Source organism: Vulpes vulpes, chromosome 3 (genome assembly GCF_048418805.1).
Source record: "Vulpes vulpes isolate BD-2025 chromosome 3, VulVul3, whole genome shotgun sequence".
Taxonomy (NCBI): domain Eukaryota; kingdom Metazoa; phylum Chordata; class Mammalia; order Carnivora; family Canidae; genus Vulpes; species Vulpes vulpes.
The window spans coordinates 8,056,393-8,079,942 of record NC_132782.1 but is presented as its reverse complement, the minus strand read 5'-3'; the positions used below and the strand labels follow the sequence as shown (position 1 = coordinate 8,079,942).

Genomic DNA, 23,550 nt, shown 5'->3' with positions numbered 1-23,550 from the left:
GCCTAAAATGAAGAAATATGGAACATGATGTATAGCTTACCTAAGAGTTAATTTTAGAAACAAAAGTATTTAAAACAATATTCTCTTATTTATTTCTTATTCTTGGGATACCCAGGGGAACAAGTTCATTATGAAATGTGCTCAGGTGGCAAAGATTGCTCAATAAGAAAATGAAATGTAATACTCACTATTGTTTTTTTGAAATCTTCAGAATTAGTCTATGTGCCTACATCTCATCCTCAAATATCCAATGTATTTGACAGGCAAAATGTATAAGTTCATATGAATCCTGTGTAATTAACTAATTTTACTACGCATTACCAATGGATCAAATACCACCTAGAATTACCCCATCAATTGACATTGAGCCTATATCAACAATACTAAATTGTATAAAAGCTAGTCAACCAGTAATGGCAGGAAAAAATGAATTTTTTTCAAAGAAAAGACATTTGGAATAAGCAAACAATAAGATTATTCATTTTGTGGAGCAGAGAGATGAGAATTTAAAATAGGAGAACATGGGGTTATAATAAAACAGGTTTCCAAGGAGCCTGAGTGGCTCAGTGGTTGAGTGTTTGTCTTTGGCTCAGGATGTGATCCCAGTCCTTGGATCAAGTCCCACATCGGGCTCCCTGCATGGAGCCTGCTTCTCCCTCTGCCTGTGTCTCTGCCTCTCTCTGTGTGTCTCTTGTAAATAAATAAGAGCTTAAAAACAAAACAAAACAGGTTTCCAGTGGGAGAGAGGCTCTCCTATTTGTGGAAATGAATCTCTCTAATGGGAATTTACTAACTACAAAGCTTTTCAAATTTTTGCAAAATAATTTGGAAAACCATTGTGATATGGGTACTCATTATTAAATTCTTTATTGTTGCATAATAGGACATAAAAATCTGAACTTTTTTGTATATAGTCATGATCAAGTGAGGAAACATGCCCAAATCTTTCCATTAATAATCACCTTGCCCTATTCCATCGCCTAAAACATAAAACTGCATCATCTTTAATTCTACAATATAGTTGTTAAAAGCCCAGACTCTTGTGGTTTTGAACTTTTTTGTATATAGTCATGATCAAGTGAGGAAATATGCCCAAATCTTTCCATTAATAATCACCTTGCCCTATTCCATCGCCTAAAACATAAAACTGCATCATCTTTAATTCTACAATATAGTTGTTAAAAGCCCAGACTCTCGTGGTTTTGAATCCCTGCTCTACCACTTGCTAGTCCTTAGATCTGGGCAGGTTAGTCTTCTGTGCTTTAGTTTCTCTAACTGTAAAATGAAGATTATAATAATACTTACCTAATTTGGTAATATCAAGCATTAATTCATTCTACGCTACCTCATACAAATATTTAAATTTCATCTGTAACCACTCTTTGTCCCTATGCACATAATCCCAGTATACTAGCCAGATCATATTAACTATTCCAGAATATAACAGATCATTCCTTCTTGCCTTCAAAACCCCCCATTCTTCCTTCAAAGCTCACTTCTGTCTCTGTGAAGCTAACTTTGGTTTCTTTCAGTAGAATCCATGTTTTACTTCTCTTGTCAATTTTTGGAAGTAAAAGTTTAAAAAGAAAAGTATAGGCCTAATTTTTGGCTTTTTCTTGTCTTCATTTTTTTTCAATTATATTTTACTTTGGCTGCAAAACACTGTGACATAAATATAGGATCTGTACTCATTATCTTTAGTTTTTTAGTGGAAACCACTTTAGACATTATGATTATAATCAGAAAACCATTTCAGTTATCATAAGAGCTCATGAAGGGGGTGAAAGGAAGAAAGTGGAAGGGCACTACCATTGATAGAACTATTTGTATGATCACTTTGTGCTAGGTGCTTTACTTATATTATCTTTGCACTTTGGGTCCACTATATATTAAGTGGTCTCCAAAGGAAATAAACTAGTAAACAATTTTTTTCCCTCAAATGGAATGAGCAAAAGAATACCAAGATAGGGGCATAATTTTCTTTATTAAATCCTTGACTTAAAAGTATTTTACTGTATGCTAAAAGCAGTACAGGATAAAGAAAATGTCTCTTTGATTTAATTTGTAGGCCAAGATTTAAAGATGAGCTTAACTTTTCCATTAAAATTTTAAATTTATGAATTCCTGAAAATCACTGAAGTAAACTAGATTGATTATCTTGGTGCATTGCAACATAATTAGAAACTTCTGTATTTACATGTAATTCAAAGGTAATTGAATATTTGATGAGCATTAATTATACATCTAATTACATAAATTAAAAATTACATAAATTTAAAATTACATAAATTTCTTACATGATTAGTGATATATTATTGAATGACATATATATGAGATTCAGTGCAACACATTATTAGTTCCTAATTCAAGAAAAAGTGCTAGATAACATGGGAGAATGCAAATATGTGTAAGATAATGCTTTGTCCCTCAGCAAGCTTATAATAAAAAAAGAAGGATAAGATATATATAAATAGGGGCACCTGGGGATCCCTGGGTGGCGCAGCGGTTTAGCGCCTGCCTTTGGCCCAGGGCGCGATCCTGGAGACCCGGGATCGAATCCCACGTCGGGCTCCCCTGCATGGAGCCTGCTTCTCCCTCAGCCTATGTCTCTGCCTCTCTCTCTCTCTCTTTGTGTGAGTATCATAAATAAATAAAAATTTAAAAAAATAATAATATATAGGGGTGCCTGAATGGCTCATTTGGTTAAGCAGCTGACTCGATTTTGGCTCAGTTCATGATATCATTAAGTGGCTGACTTTATTTTGGCTCAGGTCATGGGCTTGCACTGAGCATAGAGCCTGCTTGAGAGTCTCTGTCTCTGTCCCCCTCTGCCCCTCCCCACCACTGCTCTCATGCTCTCTCTCTCAAAAAAAAAAAAAAAAAAGAAATATATACATAATAATAATATAAAAAAGATGTAAACTCAGAAATAGAGATGGGAGGGAAGAAAATAATTATTCTGCTAGGAGGGATAATGTGACACTAATGGATGGGAAGAGCGGGCATTCTATTTCTGTATGGAGAGAAATCACTAGTAAATGGTAGAGATGGGAAGGCTCCAATTTGGGGTAATTTAAAAGGCCTTAAACAGAAGTCTAGAATAATATCCTTGAGATTTTACTGTGTCTTCTATGTTCTCAAACTATAGAAAAATAGAAATACTTGGTAAATATATGGAAAAAAATAGTCTCTCACTAAATAGGTTCTTTATCAGTGATTTAGGGAAATATTTAACCCATGAGGAGCGATGTGAATTACAATAGGTATAATGTTAGGCAACAAAGAAATATAAAAGGTAAAAGTGCAAGCATCCTACACCATATACAAAATTATCTCAAAGTGGATCAGATACCTAAACCTAAGACCCAAAACTATAAATTAGAAGGAAACAGAAATGCTTTATAACATTGGAGCTGATGAGAATTTCTTGGATATGATACCAAAAGCACAGACAACAAAAGAAAAACTAGACAAACTGGACTACATAAAAATTAAAATTTTCTGCATATCAAAGGACAAAATCAGCAGAATGAAAAGGCAATCAATGTAATGGGAGAAAATATTTCCAAATAATATATCTGATATGGGTTAATATCTAGAATATGTAAAGAAGTCATACAACTCAACAACAACAAAACACCCAATTAAGCAATGGGCAAAGGACTTGAACAGACATTTCTCCAAAAAAGAATGAACAAATGGCCAACAAGCATATGAAAAAATGCTCAATATCACTAATTATTAGGAAAATACAAGTCAAAACCACAATGAGATATCACCTTATACCCATTAGAATCACTCCTACCAAAAACAAATAAGGAAACAGAAAATTACAAATGTTAGCAAGAATGTGGAGAAATTAGAACCTTTGTGCACTCTTGATGGGAATGTAAAATTGTGAACTGCTATGGAAAATAGTATAGTAGTTCTTCTAAAAATTAAGAATGGAATGACTGTATATCCAGCAATCCCACTTATGACTTTATGTTCAAAAAGAATTGAAAGCAAGATTTCAAAGAAATATTTGCATACCCATCCATGTTCATAACAGCACCATCAAGAGATGAAAGCAACCATGTCCATCAGCAGATGAATGGATAAACAAAATGTAGTACCTATATACAATGGAGTATTATTTAACCTTAAAAAGGAAGGAAAGACTAACACATGCTACATTATGGATGAATCTTGAAGACATTATACTATGAAATAAACCATTCACAAAAAGATAAATACTGCATGACTTCACTTACATGAGGTATCTAGACTAGTCATTTAGATAAAAACAGAAGATAGAATGGTGTTTGCTACAGGAGAGTATAGGGAGCAAATGAGAGAGTTATTTAATGTGTATAAAGTTTTGTTTCCCAATATGAAAAAGTTCTGAAGATTGGTTACATAACAATGTGAACATACTTAACACTACTGAACTGTATACTTAGAAATGGTTTAAATGGTAAATTCTATGTTATGCTTTCTTTTAGCACCAAAAAAAGTATTTAAAAAATTTTAGCAAAAGAACCAATCCAGTCATTTGATAGTATTGTCTCAAATGGAAATTGATCAGTTCAGTCAAAATTACTAAACTAATAGCATTCATCTTTAGCTACTAAGTTTTCTTCTCTTTATTATCATCTAGTTATTAATAGGACATGTACTTTTAGAGGTTTGCCTTTAATTTATTCTTACACCTGCAGAAGATACAACAATGGTCATATTTGAAAAAAAAAACTGTTAAATCTTCAAAAAGTGCAGGCATCAATTGTGAAAAAAAGCAGAACCAAGGTGGACCATGAAGAGACACTCAAAGTGAGTAAAAGTACCTTGAAGAGACACTTGGTTATTTTACTGTGCCTGTGGAAACTGATCCCACCTATCCATCCATCCATCCATCGTGGAATTTCAGACTCAGTACAGTGTTGACACTCTCATAGTGTCCTTTCAACAGATTGGCTGGGAAACAGACTCTGGAACCCATCTGTCTTATCAAGGCCTTCAACGTACTTGCCACTTCTTGTTGATTTGGTCGATATAATGAAACAATGTAGCATTCTACAGAATATCCACTCAGTTCAAGTCTTTTTAACCTCTATGATGACAAAAGGGTAGGAGACTTAATATAGCCCTGGAGCAAGGCCATAAATATATACATTATACTTCTGATAGTCCTTCTTGATAGTAAGAGAAAAAAAATGCATTTGTCAGATCAAGAGCTGCATACCACACACCTGAGGCCGCGTTAACCTGCTCTGAGAAGAGCAGTTCCTGACAGAGCAGTTGCAATTGATGCTCCCACTTGGCTGAGTTTGCAGTCATCCACTACCATCCTTGAAGATTTTTGCAATGGCCAGACTGGTATATACTTTAGGTCTTTAAAGATGGCACTAATTTCTGCCACTTCCTGTCACATGCAATACTGACTTTCATATATTGTCATGGCCAAGCCAACTAGTTTGGGAACCTTCTCACCCACTACGATAGTTCTTAGCCCCACAGGCTAAGACACCAACGTGAAGGTCCTGCCAATTACCAAGTATGTACATCTATCCATACGGTTCAGGGAACAGGAAGTGATGAATGAGTGAGTCAAGTTCTTCAGCAAACAGACTCTGTAGTAGAGATTTGTGTTCAGAGAGTTTATTGAAGAGAGCTGTCGGCAATAGCACCTGTGCAGAAATATGAGTGGTAGCATTTGGTAGAGGAAGAAGTTTAATTATGGTACAGTAGCAATAATTCCACATGTGAATCCATTGATTCCACAGGGGCCTTTGAAGCTGTGACCGCCCTTCAGAGTTGTAAGAAATTGAAGCAAAGGGACTGAGCCCTAATGCTCCTTCACTGATCCTTCACTGAATTCAATGTGCCACAAGGGAGGCAGTTCCCGTAACAAGAGACTGCTCCTTTCAGCAGAAGGTAATTTCTGGGCAAAAGCTCAGTTGTGAGGCAACAGCAGGCAACACCCATGGCAACTAAGGAAATAAGGACTGCAATCCTTAAAAGGGGATTTTGGTGGTTCTTGGTAACATCCACTACTAAGGTGGCCAGAGTTGTCAAGTAAAAAGCAATAAATAAAAATATTACATGGCATACCTATACTTAAAAGATACTCATTATTTACATAAAATTCAAATACAACTGAGCATTGTCTGTGTTACCTGGACACTCTGTCCACTACACATGTATTAAAGGGAAAATACAAAGAAAACTCCAAGGGTATTAATGCATTTCTCCTTTTGTAATCTTATACTTTGTACAGTACTAATCCCATATGGACATGAGAGACCAAAAATAAAAATTGGTTAACCTCAACAACTTTTGCTCCACTCACAATCCTGATTTGGTCTAATTATAGGGAGTCAATGCTGCTTGCTACATTTTACCATAGAAAGCAGAAATAGGCTTAGAAAGAACACTAGCAGTTTTAAGGAGGGTGGATTGTGAGAAAGAGAGCACACAGTACACAGACAGGAAAAGAACTAGAGCAGTGGCAGTGGGAATGAAAGGAAGAAATGAGAAGAGACACCCCTGAAATAGATTCAAAGAATTTACTAACTATATGATACAGAAATACAGGAGGTGAACAGAGTCTAACAAAATTGTATGTTCTTGATTTGAGGTAATAGGAAAAAAGAGAGGAAAATGGTACAAGATATATGTAAAACAGAACTATAAGTAGATTTGAAGGGAGAAATTATACATTTGACATACTTCATCCTAATGTATAATATATGTGAATATGTTAACTAATATACCACACCAAGCTGTCAATATTGGTCAAGTGATCATTTTCCATTAAACATATTTCACCTGAGACTTTATATTTTTAACCACCTTGCATTTCTACAAGCTGTGCACAGGATGTTAAATTATACTGGTAATTCTATTAGCTATTAATAATTCTTCTATACACTTAAGTCCTGTAAACACTAATTTTCAAATTTAAAATCTTAATTGAAGGAAGAGTTTTAAAATGTATGTTTTTCTTCAATAACAATTCTCAGCTCTAAATATCTATTTGTATGTTTTACCTCTATTACTCAAGAGTTCTTAAAATGTGGAAGCCTGATCTTTTTCCTTAATTACACAAAAGGAGAAACTACTGCCCACATTACCCTTAGCAATGCTGTCTTTCTAACTGACACTCTCCCCTTTGCCCATTTTATACTATGCTCCCAGTTGATTTTTCCTGAACCATGATACCCAACACATTGTCCCTGCAGTTCTTTTCTGATTCAGAGTAATCAACCCAGGAACCACTAAGAAATCTATTAATTTTTTGTGTGTATCACAGCAGAATCCCGTTTAGCATCCTCAGATGCTAGGATGCTTATTTGCTCAGTATGGTCTGGGAACAGGATAAATACTGAGAAAGCCAAAATACATAAGTTTTCCTGTTTTAGTTCAAAATTCTAAAATGTAATGTTACATTTGCATTTGATGATGTTAATTTTAATCACCTGTGACTTAGCCACAAATATTCACTTCTGGGATTAAAATGCCCACTATAGACATCAATAAACAGAACAAAATCTGACTTATCCACTTTGTTTGCCAATCAGAAATCTCTTTTAATAAGGGTCCTACACCCTCACCTGAATGCCCAGTAAGAGAAAACGTACATAATACATGTTGACATAATGATTAAAATAAACTTATTAAATCCTATTTTTGTACTATGTATTTACCATCCACAGGAAACATTCAGTATTTTACTGCAATTATTTATAAATTATCAACTGTTAACTTTCAATTATCTTTGTGCAGATTATCCATCACAACCTTTAAAACCAAGATGGCTTTTTCCTGCAATTCTGCTTTTTAGGCTACCTTCTTGCTTTATTGGGTTTTCTTCACATGCTTACTGAATATAAGCATAGCTTAAGTCACGACATAAGAAGGTAAATATGCTGCTGGGGAAAAAATGCAATATGATGGCATTTCAAAACCAAGGTGAAATTATCTTTAGTCTCCATTATCAGTTTAGATTTTGCAAGTTTCTGTTCCCTTCAATTTGAGTAATGAATATGGGATAGCATAGCAAATCACTACACCCACCCAATAAGTATAACCTTCTTGGACCTGCGTATTTTCTGTGCACCAAGCAAAATGTCAGGTACTGAGCAGGTATAGTTGTTGCAAGTTTACTCTAAATTTTATATCAATTCTCCTGTTAAATTGTTGTGGTGAAAGAAAAGGTGTAAGGCTATGAATTTCACTGTACTTTAATTAGTTACCAATAATTCTTAGGGGAATACCCCTTTTCAGCTATGGTGGATTATTAAGAACTATCTCTGCTTATTTTTACTTGAGATTACCTGGGTTTCACTTTCTAACCAAAAGATTAGAAAATTTATATACCTTGTTATCTCACTAACAATAATTTCTTAAAATGAACTAATAATGTATATACATCAAATTGTGGTGCAGTAATAACTGTCAAGACTTCTGTAATTCTTATGCCAGGTACTATTCTAAATATTTTTCCCTTAATTCTCATAAAAACGTTATGCAATATATTCCATTGTTACCTTTATTTTATTTTTTAAAGCTAATTTTTGGGACCCCTGGGTGGCTCAGTGGTTAAGCATCTGCCTTTGGCTCAGGGCATGATCCTGGAGTCCTGGGATCTAGTCCCACATTGGGCTCCCTGTGTGGAACCTGCTTCTCCCTCTGCCTGTGTCTCTGCCTCTCTCTCTCTCTCTCTCTCTCTCTCTCTCTTTATCTCTCATGAATAAATAAATAAAATCTTTAAAAAATAGTTTTATTTGAGTATAGTTGACACACAGTGTTACATTAGTTTCAGTAATTATAACATAATGATTGGACAAATTTATACATTATGCTATGCTCTCAAGTGTAGCTACCATCTGTCACCATACAATGCTATTATGATATCATTGAGTATATTCCCTATGCTATGCCTTTCATTCCTGTGACTTACTCATTCCATAATTAGAAGTCTGTATCTCCCACTCCCTTTCACCCATTTTGCCCCCTCCACAGTTTGTTCTCTGTACTTACAGTTCTGATTCTGCTTTTTGTCTGCTTGTTTATTCATTTGGTTTTTTTTAGATTTCATGTATGAGTGAAAACATATCTTTCTTAGTCTGACTTATTTCACTTAGCGTAATACCCTCTAGATCCATCCATATTGTCATAAATGGAATGATCCAATTCTTTTTTATGGCTGTGTGATATTCGTGCATCTGTGTGTGTGTCTGTGTGTGTGTGTGTGTGTGTGTTTGTATGATATCTTCCTTATCCATTCATGTATCGATGGACAGTTAGGTTGTTCTATATCTTCACCATTGCTATCCTTAACTTAACAATTGAGAAAACTGCGGTGCAGAAAAATTAACTGGCTGAAGCTTCCATAGCACATAAGGGGCAGAACTGGTATTTGCAGTTTGGTTTCAGATCCCATATACTAGACCACACTACCTCTCTGTTGACTTATTTGACCTTACTCCTATTGAAAAGTATACACACAAATGGTGCCTCCAACTCTATCTCATATATCTGAGTATATTCAAAAGCCAGCTGTCCTTAACTCTCTTCCAGTGTCAGCCTACTCTGACAACATAGGCTGGGTTGGATGCCCTTCCTGTCCTATTGTCCACTCTCATGTAGTGCCTAATATGCTGGTCTGCCATAACTTATTTTTCTCTTCATTCCTCAAATGATGGTAATTCCTGAAGCAATAATTACAGAAAGACTGGCACACAACACTGTGCCTTAAATATAGTAGAGATTCAATATCTGTTAGATGAATGGATACTTCTCTTGTAGGTCTTCCCGTTGGCATTTCAGGCTGCATTAACAATCATATCTATAACCCACCACCACCATTACTCTAATACCAAATTTTGCAATTCTCCAGATTGTGACATACTTCATATTTCTCTTTGAAGTACTTTAGGAATGCATAACAAAAACTTTTCCAAGGGGGGGGGGGTCTTACCTTCTAAATCTTCTTTCTCAAAGTGTGTTTTGAGAATAGAACGAGTTCCACCTCTATCCACAACTGCCTCTTCATCATTTCTCTGTAGAATGAGAAAAAGATTAAATGATATTACAGTAGTTCCTCTTTATCCACAGGGATACTTTCCAAGACCCCCGGTGGATACCTGAAATTGCACCTGAATTGAATTGGTACCTGAATAGTACCAAACCCTATATAAACTATTTTTGCTATACATACACACCCACGATAAAATATAATCTTTAAATTAGGCACAGGAAGAGTTTAATAATAATAATAATGAAATAGAAAAATTATAACCATATGCTCTAATAAAAGTGATATGAATTTGGTCTCTCAAAATATCTTATTGTACTATACTCACCCTTTTTGTGATGATATAAAATGATAAAATGCCTATGTGATGAGATGAAGTGAGGCGAATAATGTAGGCACTATGACATAGCATTAGGCTACTATTGACCTTCTGATGGTATGTCAGAAGGAAGATGATCTGCTTCCTGACCATGGGTGACCTCAGGTCACTGAAACCATGGAAGGCAAAAGCACAGATAAGAGTGGACTACTATACATATATTCTCTTAATTTCAGAGAATAAATTATAATATAATCTAATATTTTAGGGGTTTAATTCAACCACTTAAATCTACTTTTACACAACTATCCTATTTGATTATCAAGTGTTAATTTAAAAAGGAGATTAAAATTAAATTGACCACATACTCAGAGAAGAAATGTCATTTGATTTTCCATGAAATCAAAAGCAGTCATACATTCCAGTTGCCATCATTGGTTACTGAGATGAAAAACAAATAACAGTTACCCTGACAATTTAGTAACATGCATTTTTATCTCTGATAAAGAATTCTTGTTAACAAGATGACATTTTGAACTATACAAGGAAAATATGGAAATCATTAGTATTAACACCACTAATGCTATGGCAAGGTGAAATAATTCCACTGCCATTTAAAATGGGGTTGAGAGGCATCTAATCTCTTGAAAGCAATTAGTAGCAATTATTAGGTAAACTACAACTCTAATTACTTACTTGCTTCAGTGTAATGCATTTTATTCAAACTAAACTTTTAATTATAATCATATACATTCAACCTTCATCCAGTTTATATATATGTATATATAAATATATATTTATTATATTTATTAAATATATATTTACTTATTTAGAATGGTGGAGACTCTCTTCTGAATATTGTACATATGCTCAAACAATACACTCACTCAATTGTTATTCAATAACATAATAGGGGAGGGAGAAATACAATCCATGTAAACATGCAGAAATGAACAAAATACAAAATACTGAACAAAGTGAAATACAGATTATTTATAAGTTTTTTTGATTATGAGCACCTATGTAAAAATTGTCTTAAAAGTGACTATTGAAAACAAAAAAGAAATAAAAATGTAGACTAAAGATGAATGAATCTTCCAACTTCTTTTTTTTTAATTTTTTGTATTGGAGTCAATTTGCCAACATATAGCATAACACACAGTGTTCATCAAGTGCCCCCATCAGTGCCCGTCACCCAGTCAATCCCAACTCCCCACCCACCTCCCTTTCCACCACCCCTTGTTCATTTCCCAGAGTTGGGTGTCTCTCATGTTTTGTCACCCTCACTAATATTTCCCGCTCATTTCTCTTTTTCCCCTTTATTCCCTTTCACTATTTTTTATATTCCCCAAATTAATGAGACCATATAATGTTTGTCCTTCTCGGATTGACTTACTTCACTCAGCATAATACCCCCCAGTTCCAACTTCTATTTCTAAGCCTGTTCTAGCATTTGTATTAGAAAAATTACAAATCCCTGTTTCTTCTTTGAAAGCTTTTTAATTCCCAGACATAATCTTGATAAAGATTTGGCCTCCATGTTTTACAAATAAGTATTGTCAACTGTAGGATTATAGACCACAGACATATTTCAATCTAGAAATATCATCTCTTATATGCTTCATATGCAGCAAAACATACAGTAGAATAACATGTTTTACAGTCTGTAGTACTGTGTCTTACAGACAACATGTGCTGAGACAGGTCAGGGCAAAGAGTTTGAAATTAGAGCGAAAGAAATCTATACTACAAATGAAAGAAAAAAATTAAAATTAATATATGATTAAGAGTCTACTGCTATTGTGTTTGGCGAAGCTTTAAAAATATGTCAGTCTGAGCAAAATAGCAATAGAAAAAACTAAAGAGTTATATATTTATATAATTTCCTGAACCAGACAAATGCAAGTTTAAGTCTCTTTAGAAACTGTTATTGATACATTTACAAATCACATTTATCCTCTGTGGAGGACATATTCAAATATGCACATCGGAATGCATCTCTGCCCTCTTGAGTGTTATTAGGAAGAATGCCAAAGGCGAAGTTATGCATCCATGTTCAGAGGTCAGAAGAAGCATCATTCCACTAAATCTCCATAGCATCCCCTTAAAATAATTGCAAAATAAGAAGTTTTATATAGGATATAAGAAGATACTTCCATCTATATGATAAAATATTTAATCCTTACCTCAAGGGCCTGAATCAATTTTCAACTTATACAAAATGGCTTTTCTCCTTATTTTTATGTAGCATAAAAACTGCCCACACACAAAAGATAATTATACTGAATAGCTAATGTTAGGATATTTAGACAAAATGAAATTTTGCAGCAGAAGTAGGAGTGGAATCTAAATAGGAAATAGTTGATTATTTAATTACAAGATGAATTACAAGTAGAAGTGTCCTAATTTTAATGTTTCACTGGCAAAAAAAAAAAAAAGAACTTGAAGCTAGAATATGAATGTAACTCAATGTAAGTGACTCATTTTGCAGTTTCATATAAATTTAAATACTCTCCAAATAGCCCATAGATATATTAAATGTATTCTTTTGGGCTGAAAATTCCCAAGATACTACTTAATACTAATAATACATATACTGAAATTCCTCTACTTTGGTTATAGTTCAAAAGATTATTTCAATATTATTGAAGACTTTTTAATAGAGTGCTTCCCTTCTTCCTTTTTTACCAAGAGCAAGTAAACGTGGGTGTGATGAAGAGAATGCAGGGACAAATGCCAATGGGTGCTAGTCTGTGCAATAATCCCAAATAGACCAGTAAGATATTTTTTATTCATTTTGCACTATTACCCTTTTCAGATTAGTTGAACATAAAATACATTAATGTACCCTAATTTTCATATGTATTTACTCACTCAGAACAAATTTTAGCACTGTGTAAAGAGAGAACACATAAATTTCTTACATTGCCTCTCATTGCAATTTACCTTTATTACACTACTGGGTAAACATTTATAAGATTATTTATTCCAGTAAATAAGTATAAGACAATGTTCTAAAATTGAGGGGAGCACAACCCATAGTAAGAAATACATATTCAACACAGTCACATATTTATATATATGTAATCAAAACAAAGTTTCACAAACCATCATTTACCATAACTATAAACAATACAGTATGATATTTTCTATCCCAGGATATTCTATTTCATTTAAAAATACTAGTCACTATCCTTTAAACTTATTTTGGTACTTCAAAATGGGTTGTGACCTGCAATTTGAAAAACATTGGTACAGACTATGGCCCTGAAACAGAGTAACAAGAACTATCAATGGGAACAGAAATCACATCTTAAATCCACGTACACAGGCCTCTACCCAAATAATAAACAATAATACTAAACTTTCAAATCAATATTTTTCAATTTTTGAAGTTCACCAGGAAAGTAACAGTTTGTTCTTCCTAGTTCCATTTAAGTACTTTTCTCCATGTCTTCCCAAGAAAGAAGGAACAAATAGTATTATCTATGATCCTCTCCAGTTAAATCCTGCTTATGACTAAACTGAATTTGTACTCAGCTATTTTATTTTTTATATTTTATTTAAATTCAATCTGCCAACATATAGTATAATATCCAGCACTTATCTCATCATGTGCCCTCCCCTTGATGCCCATCACCCAGTTACCCTATCCCCTCACCCACCACCCCTTCTACAACCTTTTGTTTGTTTCCCAGAGTTACAAGTCTCTCATGAGTTGTCTTCCTCACTAATTTTTCCCCACTCAATTTCCCTCCTTTCCTTTATAGTCCCTTTCACTATATTTCTTATAGTCCACATGAGTGAAACCATATGATAATTTTCTTTCTCCAATTTTATTCAGCTATTTTAAAGGCAAACGCCATATAATTGTCATAACCCAAATGTATTTTATAATTTTCTACAATTTGATTGCTTCTAAACATTAAGACACTTGTGTTTTTAATACAAATGTATATACATGTAAATTGTGAATATTTCTACCTCCAAGAAAGTCTTTAGACTTCATTATTTTTCCTGAACAATTACTAGCAAGCAATAGCAGAAAAAAGAGCTTTCTATCTCAACTCTCACATTTGAAGTGACCTTGAACCAGTACACTCTCTCATAGTAGACTGACTAATATGAGCTAGCATATTTTAGTGTTAAAATATTCAGAATAAGATACCAACAATATCTTCTAGGATTGTTTGAAAATATCATTAAGCTATCTACAAATGTATAAAAAATACATTTTTTCTTTTTTACCATAACTCTTGAGCACAGTCTTGACAGAAATAAACTTTCCTAACTTTGTAAAACAAAATCTAACAGTAATCCCATGAGCAAAACAATTGAAATTTTCATGTCCTCTTGATAATTCTTATCTCATTTGAGAGTGGGAAGAGAATTGAAAATTGAGAAGAGAGAGCAGTTCATTTTCATTTCAGTATTCTTTCTTCCCTAGAACCATTTATCATATCAATTTCTAAAAAGCAACCATTTCTTCAATAAATGATACTGGGAAAACTGGACAATTACATGCAAAAGAATAAAACTGGACCACCTTTAACACCATACACAAAAATAAACTCAAAATGGATTAAAGACCTAAATGTGAGACATGAAACCATTAAAATCCTAGAAGAGAATACAGATTGTAATTTCTCTGACATCAGCCTTCATTTTTCTAGATATGCCTTCTTCTAAGGCAAGGTAAATAAAAGCAAAAACAAACTAGGACTGAATCAAAATAAAAAGCTTTTGCACATCAGAGGAAACCATCAACAAAACATAAAGGCAATCTACTGAATGGAAGAAGGTATTTACAAAAAATGTATCAAATAAGGGGTTAAAGTCCAAATTATATAAAGAACTTATACAAAGCAACACCAAAAAAAAAAAAAATCTGATTAAATAAGGCAGAAAGGGACACCTGTATGGCTCAGTCAGTTGAATGTCCAACTCCTGGTTTTGGCTCAGCTCATGATTCAGGGTTATGAGATCGAGCCCTATGTTGGGCCATGCTCAGCAGAGAATCTGCTTGAAATTATCTCCCTCTCCCTCTGCCCCTCCCCACCCCACTTACACGCATGTATTCTCTCTCTCTCTCTCTCTCTCTCTCTCTCTCTCTCTCTCTCCTCTCTTTCTCTCTCTCAAGTAAATATCCTTTAAAAAAATTGGGCAGAGGGCCTAAATAGACATTTTTTTCCAAAGAAGACATACAGATTGCCTGTAGACACATGAAAAGATGATCAATATCACTAATTATTTGGGAAATGCAGACCAAAACCACAATGAGAAATCATCATATCCCTGTTAGAATGGGTAAAACCAAAAAGGCAAGAAATAACAAGTATTAAAGAGGACGTGGAGAAAAAAGAAGCCTCATATACTTTTGATGTGAATGTAAATTCGTACAGCTATTGTGGAAAACAGTATGGAGGTTCCTCAAAATTTAAAAATAGAATTACCATATGATCCAATAATTTCGGTACTAGGTATTTACACAAAGAAAAAAACACTAACTTGAAAAGATATATTCACCCTTATGTTAACTGAAACATTATTTATAATAGCCAAAATATAAAAGCAATCTAAGTGTCCACCAATAGATAAATGAATAAGGAAGATATGATATACACACACACACACACACTCTCTCTCTCTCTAAAATATTACAGAGCCATAAAAAAGATGAGATCTTGCTATTTGAGACAATATAGATGAACCCAGGGGGTATTTGGGCTAAATGAAATGTTAGACTAAGAAAGATAAATACCATATGATTTCACTTGTAGTGGAACCTTAAAAAAAATGAATAAACAAAAAGCAGGATCAGACGTATAAATACAGAGAACAAACTGATGGTTGCCAAAGGGGAGGTGGGTGGGAGTTGAGCAAAATGGATGAAGAGTAAGGGATCCTTGGGTGGCTCAGCAGTTTAGCGCCTGCCTTTGGCCCAGGGCGTGATCCTGGAGCCCCGGGATCAAGTCCCACGTCAAGTTCCCAGCATGAAGCCTGCTTCTCCTTCTGCCTGTGTCTCTGTCTCTCTCTCTCTCTCTGCCTCTCTCTCTCTCTGCCTCTCTCTCTCTCTCTCTCTCTCATGAATAAATAAATAAAATCTTTAAAAATATGGATGAAGGGGAGTAGAAGATACAGACTTCCAGTTATGGAATAATAAATCACGGAAATAAAAGGCACAGCATAAGGAATATAGTCAATGATATTGTAATAGGGACCTATGGTGACAGATGGTAGCTACACTTGTGGCAAACATAGCATAATGTATAAACTTGTCAAATCACTGAAACTAATGTAATATTGTGTGTCAACTACACTGCAACAAAAAAAAAAGCAACCACAGGAGCGCCTGGGTGGTACAGTTGGTTGAGCATCCAATTCTTGGTTTCGGCTCAGGTCATGATCTCAGCGTCATGAGATTGAGCCCCATGTCAGGTTCAGTGCAGAGTCTGTTTAAGATTCTCTCCCTCTCACCCGGGATCGAATCCCAGTCGGGCTCCCGGTGCATGGAGCCTGCTTCTCCCTCTGCCTATGTCTCTGCCTCTCTGTCTCTCTCTCTCCCTCTCTCCACCCCATGCTCCCACTCTCTAAAATAAATAAATAAATATTTTTAAAAATAACCACATTTTCTGACTTTTTATTAGGTATTAGGATAGTATGGTATGCTGTGTACACTCCATTAGCCCTTACAAATCCCCTTTCCACCCTTCTTCACCATGCTCTATGCCTTTATCGACTGCATCATCAGATTCCCTTATAATTCAGCTTCTTTGAGGTTAGCCAATGAGAGAGAATAAGACTGGATAGTGGGAGCAGAGAGATATGGGCCCTGTTGGGCCATAATTTGGCAATTGCTGCATTCCTCTATCACAGACAAAATCTTGTCATCTGACTCCCTTTCCGCTCTAGATATTGCCAGTTTGCATTAACTGCTCCCACATCTTGCTCCTTCAGCTCCAGAAATAGTGACAGTTTTCTGTTGCTCCAAGTTCCCGGGATTTCATCAACCCTGTTGATATCCCTTTATCCTGTCTATGCCTTTAAAAAACAGTCCTTTCATTAAACTCTTTTTATCATGCTTTTCAAGTGACTGTCTCTTTCCTGCTGTGATCCTAAGCTATACATATATGTCACGTTTAATGACTAAAATCCATGACATTAAATTTTGTGGAGATGAAGATATAAGCAAAATGGCAACCTATGTATAAAACTTTGAGTAGGAAATATCTATCAAAAAATACTGTTGAATGAAGTGTAGAGGATAAAATGGTTGGAAACAGACTCTGAGTCATCAAAGATCTTTCAGTAGGCATGATTAATTCAAGAATATTTAATTTCTGAAAGAAATGAAAAAGAGGAAATAGAATAAAATTCTAATGTGTGAAAGGGAGTGAAAAAAGAATAATCAAGTATAAGCATTTTACACTTGCAAAGACTGTTCCCCAAAACTCAAGAAATGTATATACACATTTCTACCCGAGGTGCTTTTTTTTTGCCATTTCAAAATATTTTCTTTAATATTATAAAATATTTTCATGAACAAGTGAGCTAGCAAATACACATTCACCAATGTGCCTTTGATAAGATTATCCTTCTAACTCCACCCCCCACTCCCACATCAAGGTAGGCATAAAATTGGAGAAATGAATACAGCAGATGGTACAGTAAGAAAAAATTGATTAAAAGTATGGAATATTGTGCTTGTTTATTTTTCTATGTTGGAACAAAACAAAACATTTTAGTGCAAACAGATAACTTTTCCTCTCTTCCATTTAAGTATAATGGAGAAAAAAATTACTTTCAATTCAGTTTACAGGGTCTCTCTCAACTTACAGATTAATATCCTGGTTAATATAAATGAAACATTTTCCACTACTAATTTAATGAGGATAAATACATAGACACACATATTTTATAAATATGATGTGAGAGCTAGTTTTTAAAGTGTTTATTATTTTTATTACCTTTTACTTTAAATTATGAAATTAAGAAAACCAAACACTAACACTTGGATTCAATATTAATATTCAACATATGATCTGTATTTACTCTAGAGGCTATTTTTGCATTACCATGTAAGTTAAAGTATTATACAATATAAAGAAGTCAACAATTTAATCTCTAATTTCACTATGCTATATTAAATAGGACAAGAGATGTGAAAGCATCAGGTCAGAAATTAACATAAGAGTTCAATAAATGCGAGTCAAACTGGAATCTAAGCATAAGCCAACCCTAACTTTGAATTTCATTTAGCATATTATATTTCCATAAAACATTTAAACACATCTATTTGTACCAGGATATTGCTTGGAAATTAGGTATTTAGAATCTGGTATCTACTCTAAATTGTAGACTATACCATCTCATGGTAATACAAGTTAAATCTATCTTATACATTGTGTTAATGAAGTCACAGGAAATGTTTATTATAAAGTAACCCAGAGGGCCTGGGTGGCTCAGTGGGTTGATGCTCAGTCCTAGCATCAATTAGACTCCTGGTTTCAGTTCAGCTTATGACTCAGGATCCTGGTTTCAAACCCTATGTCTGGCTCCATGTTCAACACAGAGTCTGCTTGAGATTCTCTCTTCTTCTCCCTCTGCCCCTTCTGTTCATTCTCTCTCTCTCTCTCTCTCTCTCTCTCTTTCTCTCTCTCAAATAAATATTTTCTTAAAGTTAAAGAATAAAGTAGCCCAATAATTCACTCTTTCTCCATCCCTACATATTTTTAACAAAGAGTCACTTGAGTTCTTTTCCAAAATACTGAGTTGGGGAGGTAGTAGTTAGGTTTCATTCACTTATATAGAGTAAATGGGTTATTTCATCTTCAAGCATACAGGGAAAAAATGGAACTGAGGATAAGAATTGGAGAATAAAACGCTATCACAGGAATAGGGCTAAAAAGGCATGAAATAAACTATCATGTAACAATTACAAGATTTTTCTCATCTCACTTACTTGGAACACTCCACCCATGTAAATCTTAAAGACTAGTTGGGGAACTACACAGTTAGGTCACTAAAATTAAAATCTACCTATTTCTGGCTTGGGATTAATTTCATGAGCACATACAGTAGTGTACTTATTACTGCCACTGTAACCTAGAGAATACTATCTCTCCTAATGGTCCTAACATCTGATTGTTTAAGGATAAAAAGTGTTTGAGAAGTTAAGACCAGTTTTAATTAGCCAACAGTATTTTAAAAGGCACCAATACCTGTGTAATTGAGTTCCTGCTTTGTTTGCCCTCCTGATCCCCCTCAATTTGTTTGTTTTGAATTATAGACTTGATTCATGTCTTATTCTTTTTTATATATTTTTTGATTCCTGTCTTATTCTTAAGAGTCCTTCTAGACCTTCACTTCTGCATAGGAACCCAATTGGTACCCAGAAAATGATATTAACGGCTGCTAGATTTCCTAATTGTTGCCTCATGCTGTCTTTTCTCTCTGCATGTTGCTTGCTCATGCCCTATGAGGCTCCATCTGTCTTGTAGGCCTTCCTTCATTTATCCTGCTGTGTCCTTCTCTAAGCATCTGACACATCCCTAGGGGCTTGTTCGGTGCTCAGGTCCAAGTTCTTGCTGGTATGGCCATCCCTCTGCTGCTAATGCTCCCATTCAGTTCAAGAGAAAGGCAGTGTTGGATAAACACTGAGAGTTTGTATGCGGGGCTATCCCTGAATTTAAGTCTTGTTTCAGTTAACTCCTACTTGTGTGATTTTAGGCATCTTATGTAATCTCTTTGTCAAATGACTTATTAATACATGTAAAGTTCTTGAATTTGCTAATCAAGTTCTTAGTAAATGTTTATTATTACTAAAGAGACACTTTAGCTGATTTTTAAAAGATAAAGGCATTTTTGTCAGGCAGATAAGGGGGCAAAGTAGTAGTTTAGTTGCAAGTATTAAGGCAGGAGCCTATTTGGTGCAAGATATTAGCTGGACCCAGAGCAAGACTGAATACTAAATTACCAAGCTACTGATTTTATTCTCCTAACAATCCAAATGCCTAGAAAGAAAACTTCTAATATCTGAGACAGGACTGAAAATCTTGATGTGAAAAGGTTGGACTTCTAGAAATTACAGAAAAAAAAATATATATATATATATATAATCCTTAACATTGAAGATATGTAAACCAGTGGACTGGACAAATTAGGGACTGACAAAACGATCTGAAAAAAAATACACAGAACATAGCATTGAATGACAAGGATAGGAAAAATAAGAAATAGATTTTTTTTAAGATTTTATTTATTTATTTATTTTGAGAGGAAGGGAGATAAGGAGAGAGAGAGGGCACAAGTAAGGGGTAGAGGCAGAGGGAGAGGAAAAAGCAGACTCTCCGCTGAGCAGGGAGCCCAAAACAGGGCTCCATTCCAGGACCCCAGGATCATGACCTGAGCTGAAGGCAGACACAACTAACTGACTGAGCTTCCCAGGTATCCCTGATATAGGTAATTTTTTTAAATGAGGGTAATATGATGTAGTCTAACATATACCAAAATGGATTTTTGGAGGATAGGACAGAAAAAACGAGGAAGGTGAAAATAATAGGTGAAAAATTTCCAGAATTGATAAAACACATGAATCCACAGATTCAGGAATCACAATGAATCACAAACAGGATAATTAAAGAAAAATTCACACCTCTACATATCATGTGGAGTCACAGAACAACACATTTTTAAAGCAGCAAAGGAAAAAGAAAAGATTACCTCCAAAGGAATGTCAAACTAACAATGATAGAGGCCAGAAGACAGTAACATAATACCTTCAGAATGCTGAGGAAAGAGTATTGTAAAAAAACAAAAAGAAAACTACAAAACTATTGTAAATCCAGAAGTAGATACCCAGCAAAGTTATCATTCAAGAAACCCACTTCAGACAAATAGAAACTGAAAGAATTTATTCCCAAGGCATCCTTTGTAAAAGGATTTCAAAGTATATACTTCAGAATAAAAATGATCCCAGAAAGATGTCTGAGATGCACAAAGGAATCCTGAGCCTAGAAACTGAAGGACATGAACAAATATAAAGAAAATAAAAATGTGTTTAAAAACTAACTTCATGATTTCTAAGAACCCTTCTAGTTGTACAGTAGTTGATTTTTTATATTGTTTTCTACTTCAGTATAAATAAGGGTTATTTTTGGTCTGTATTCATGTAGCTCTCTGTGCTTTAGCCTAAGATAATAACATTCATAACTCTTCCATATATCAATACTTTCTCCACTCCTGTCACCCCAAATCCTGATAGCTTTACTGACATACTCTAGACATATAATATCAATTAGTACCAACTATAAGAAGATAAATGTATATGTATACATTTTAAAATATAATTAGCACTTTTATCCTTTTTAAAAATTTTTATTTAAATGTTATTTAATTAACATGTAGTGTATTATTAGTTTCAGGGGTAGAATTTAGTGATTCATTAGTTGCATATAACACTCAGAGCTCATTACATCAAGTGCCCTTCTTAATGCCCATCACCCAGTTACTGCATCCTCCCACCTCCTCTCCAGCAACACTCAATTTGTTTCCTAGAGTTAAGAGTCTTCTATGATTTGTGTAACTCTCTGTTTTCATCTTATTTTATTTTTCCTTCCCTATGTTTATCTGTTTCATTTCTTAAATTCCACATAGAATGAAATCATGTTATATTTGCCTTTCTCTGACTGACTTATTTCGCTTAGCATAAAACTCTCTAGTTCTATCCACATCATTGCAAATGGTAAGAGTTCATTCTTTTTAATGGCTGAGTAATATTCCACATCTTTATTGTTTCATCTGTTGATGGACAGCTAGACTCTTTCTATAGTTTGGTTATTGTGGACACTGCTGCTATAAACATTGGGGTGCATGTGCCCCTTTGAATCACTACATTTGTATCTTCTGAATAAATATCTAATAGTGCAATTGCTGGATCACAGGGTAGTTCTATTTTTAATTTTTTGAGGAACTTCCATACTGTTTTCTAGAGTTGCTGCACCAATTTGTATTCCCATCAACAGTGTAAGAGGGTTCCCCTTTCTCCACATCCTCACCAATATCTGTTGTTTCTTGAGTTGTTAATTTTAGCCATTCTGACTGGTGTGAGGTGGTATCTCATTTTGGTTTTTATTTTTTTTTTAAGATTGTATTTCTTTATTTGAGAGAGAGAGAGCACAAGCACGGGAGTGGGAAGGGCACTGTGATAGGGAGAGGGACAAGCAGACTCTCTGCTGAGTGCAGAACCCAATGCAGGGACAATCCTAGGACTCCCAAGACCATGACTTGAACCCATGACCCTAGCCGAAGTCAGATGTTCAACTGAGTAAGCCACTCAGGAGCCCCTAATTAGTAATTTTTTATCCTTTCTATAGTAAACATTTGTTCATTATAAATTTGTAAGAATCTACTAAATTAGAGCACTACATAAGTATTTGGCTTTCTCATCATAAATTAGGACAGATCTGAGTTGGCCTACATACACAATAGTCAATTATATTAATTATTTAAACAGAAATAAGCTCATAGTGTCTGTATTTTAATGACTTATAGGGGAGGTGGGCTTGGATATTCAATAATTAGGTGGAAAGAAGTTTCCTAATATAAACAAAACCAAATGAGCCAGATGATGGGGATAATAAAATAATATATATGGCATGATGGATTAAATAAATAGAAAAAATTCAAGATATTTTTAGATAACAAAAATGATACTGAGGAGTAAGAAATATAAAACATTAGAAGATGATAAGAAATAAGCAGTGAAAGGAAATACTTCAAGTATACCCATGAGTTATGAAAAGTGTAGTGTTTAAGTACTTAAAAAGCAAAGTAAGCAAGTCTAACTGGTTTGGTGATTTTTTTCTTTAACCTCAGAGATTGTTTATTAGTGATAAGCTTCATAATGTCATTAATAAAATGGTAGAAATCTGTTTAGTGATGCAACTTTTTTAAAAAGCTAACATCTATTATATTTAATTACTTTAAGCAAAGTGATTTTCCTATACAAATACTAAAAATGTGGTAAAGGGACTGGAGATGACCACTTTATTTACTTTCCCCTTTAGATCTAAAAAAGAACAAAACCAACCAACCAAAAACACTTGAGCTCTTAAATTTTCTAATTATCTCAAAATTCAAGGGATATTTAGAAAGGAAATTACAATGCCCTAAACATGGGGAAAATTGGGGGAAAAAAGAAACAGGAAATGAA

General features: G+C 34.4%; 1 protein-coding gene across 22 annotated transcripts in view; it reads right to left on the bottom strand.

Annotated features, from left to right (window-relative positions):
* Nucleotides 1–23,550, bottom strand: part of SLC4A10 (solute carrier family 4 member 10) — a 289,593-nt gene that overhangs the window by 169,894 nt on the left and 96,149 nt on the right. For all 22 annotated transcript variants that reach the window (XM_072751727.1, XM_072751726.1, XM_072751733.1 and 19 more), the window contains exon 2: nucleotides 9,962–10,043. In XM_072751727.1, the coding sequence (XP_072607828.1) occupies nucleotides 9,962–10,043 (82 nt within the window). The remainder of the gene's footprint in view (nucleotides 1–9,961; nucleotides 10,044–23,550) is intronic.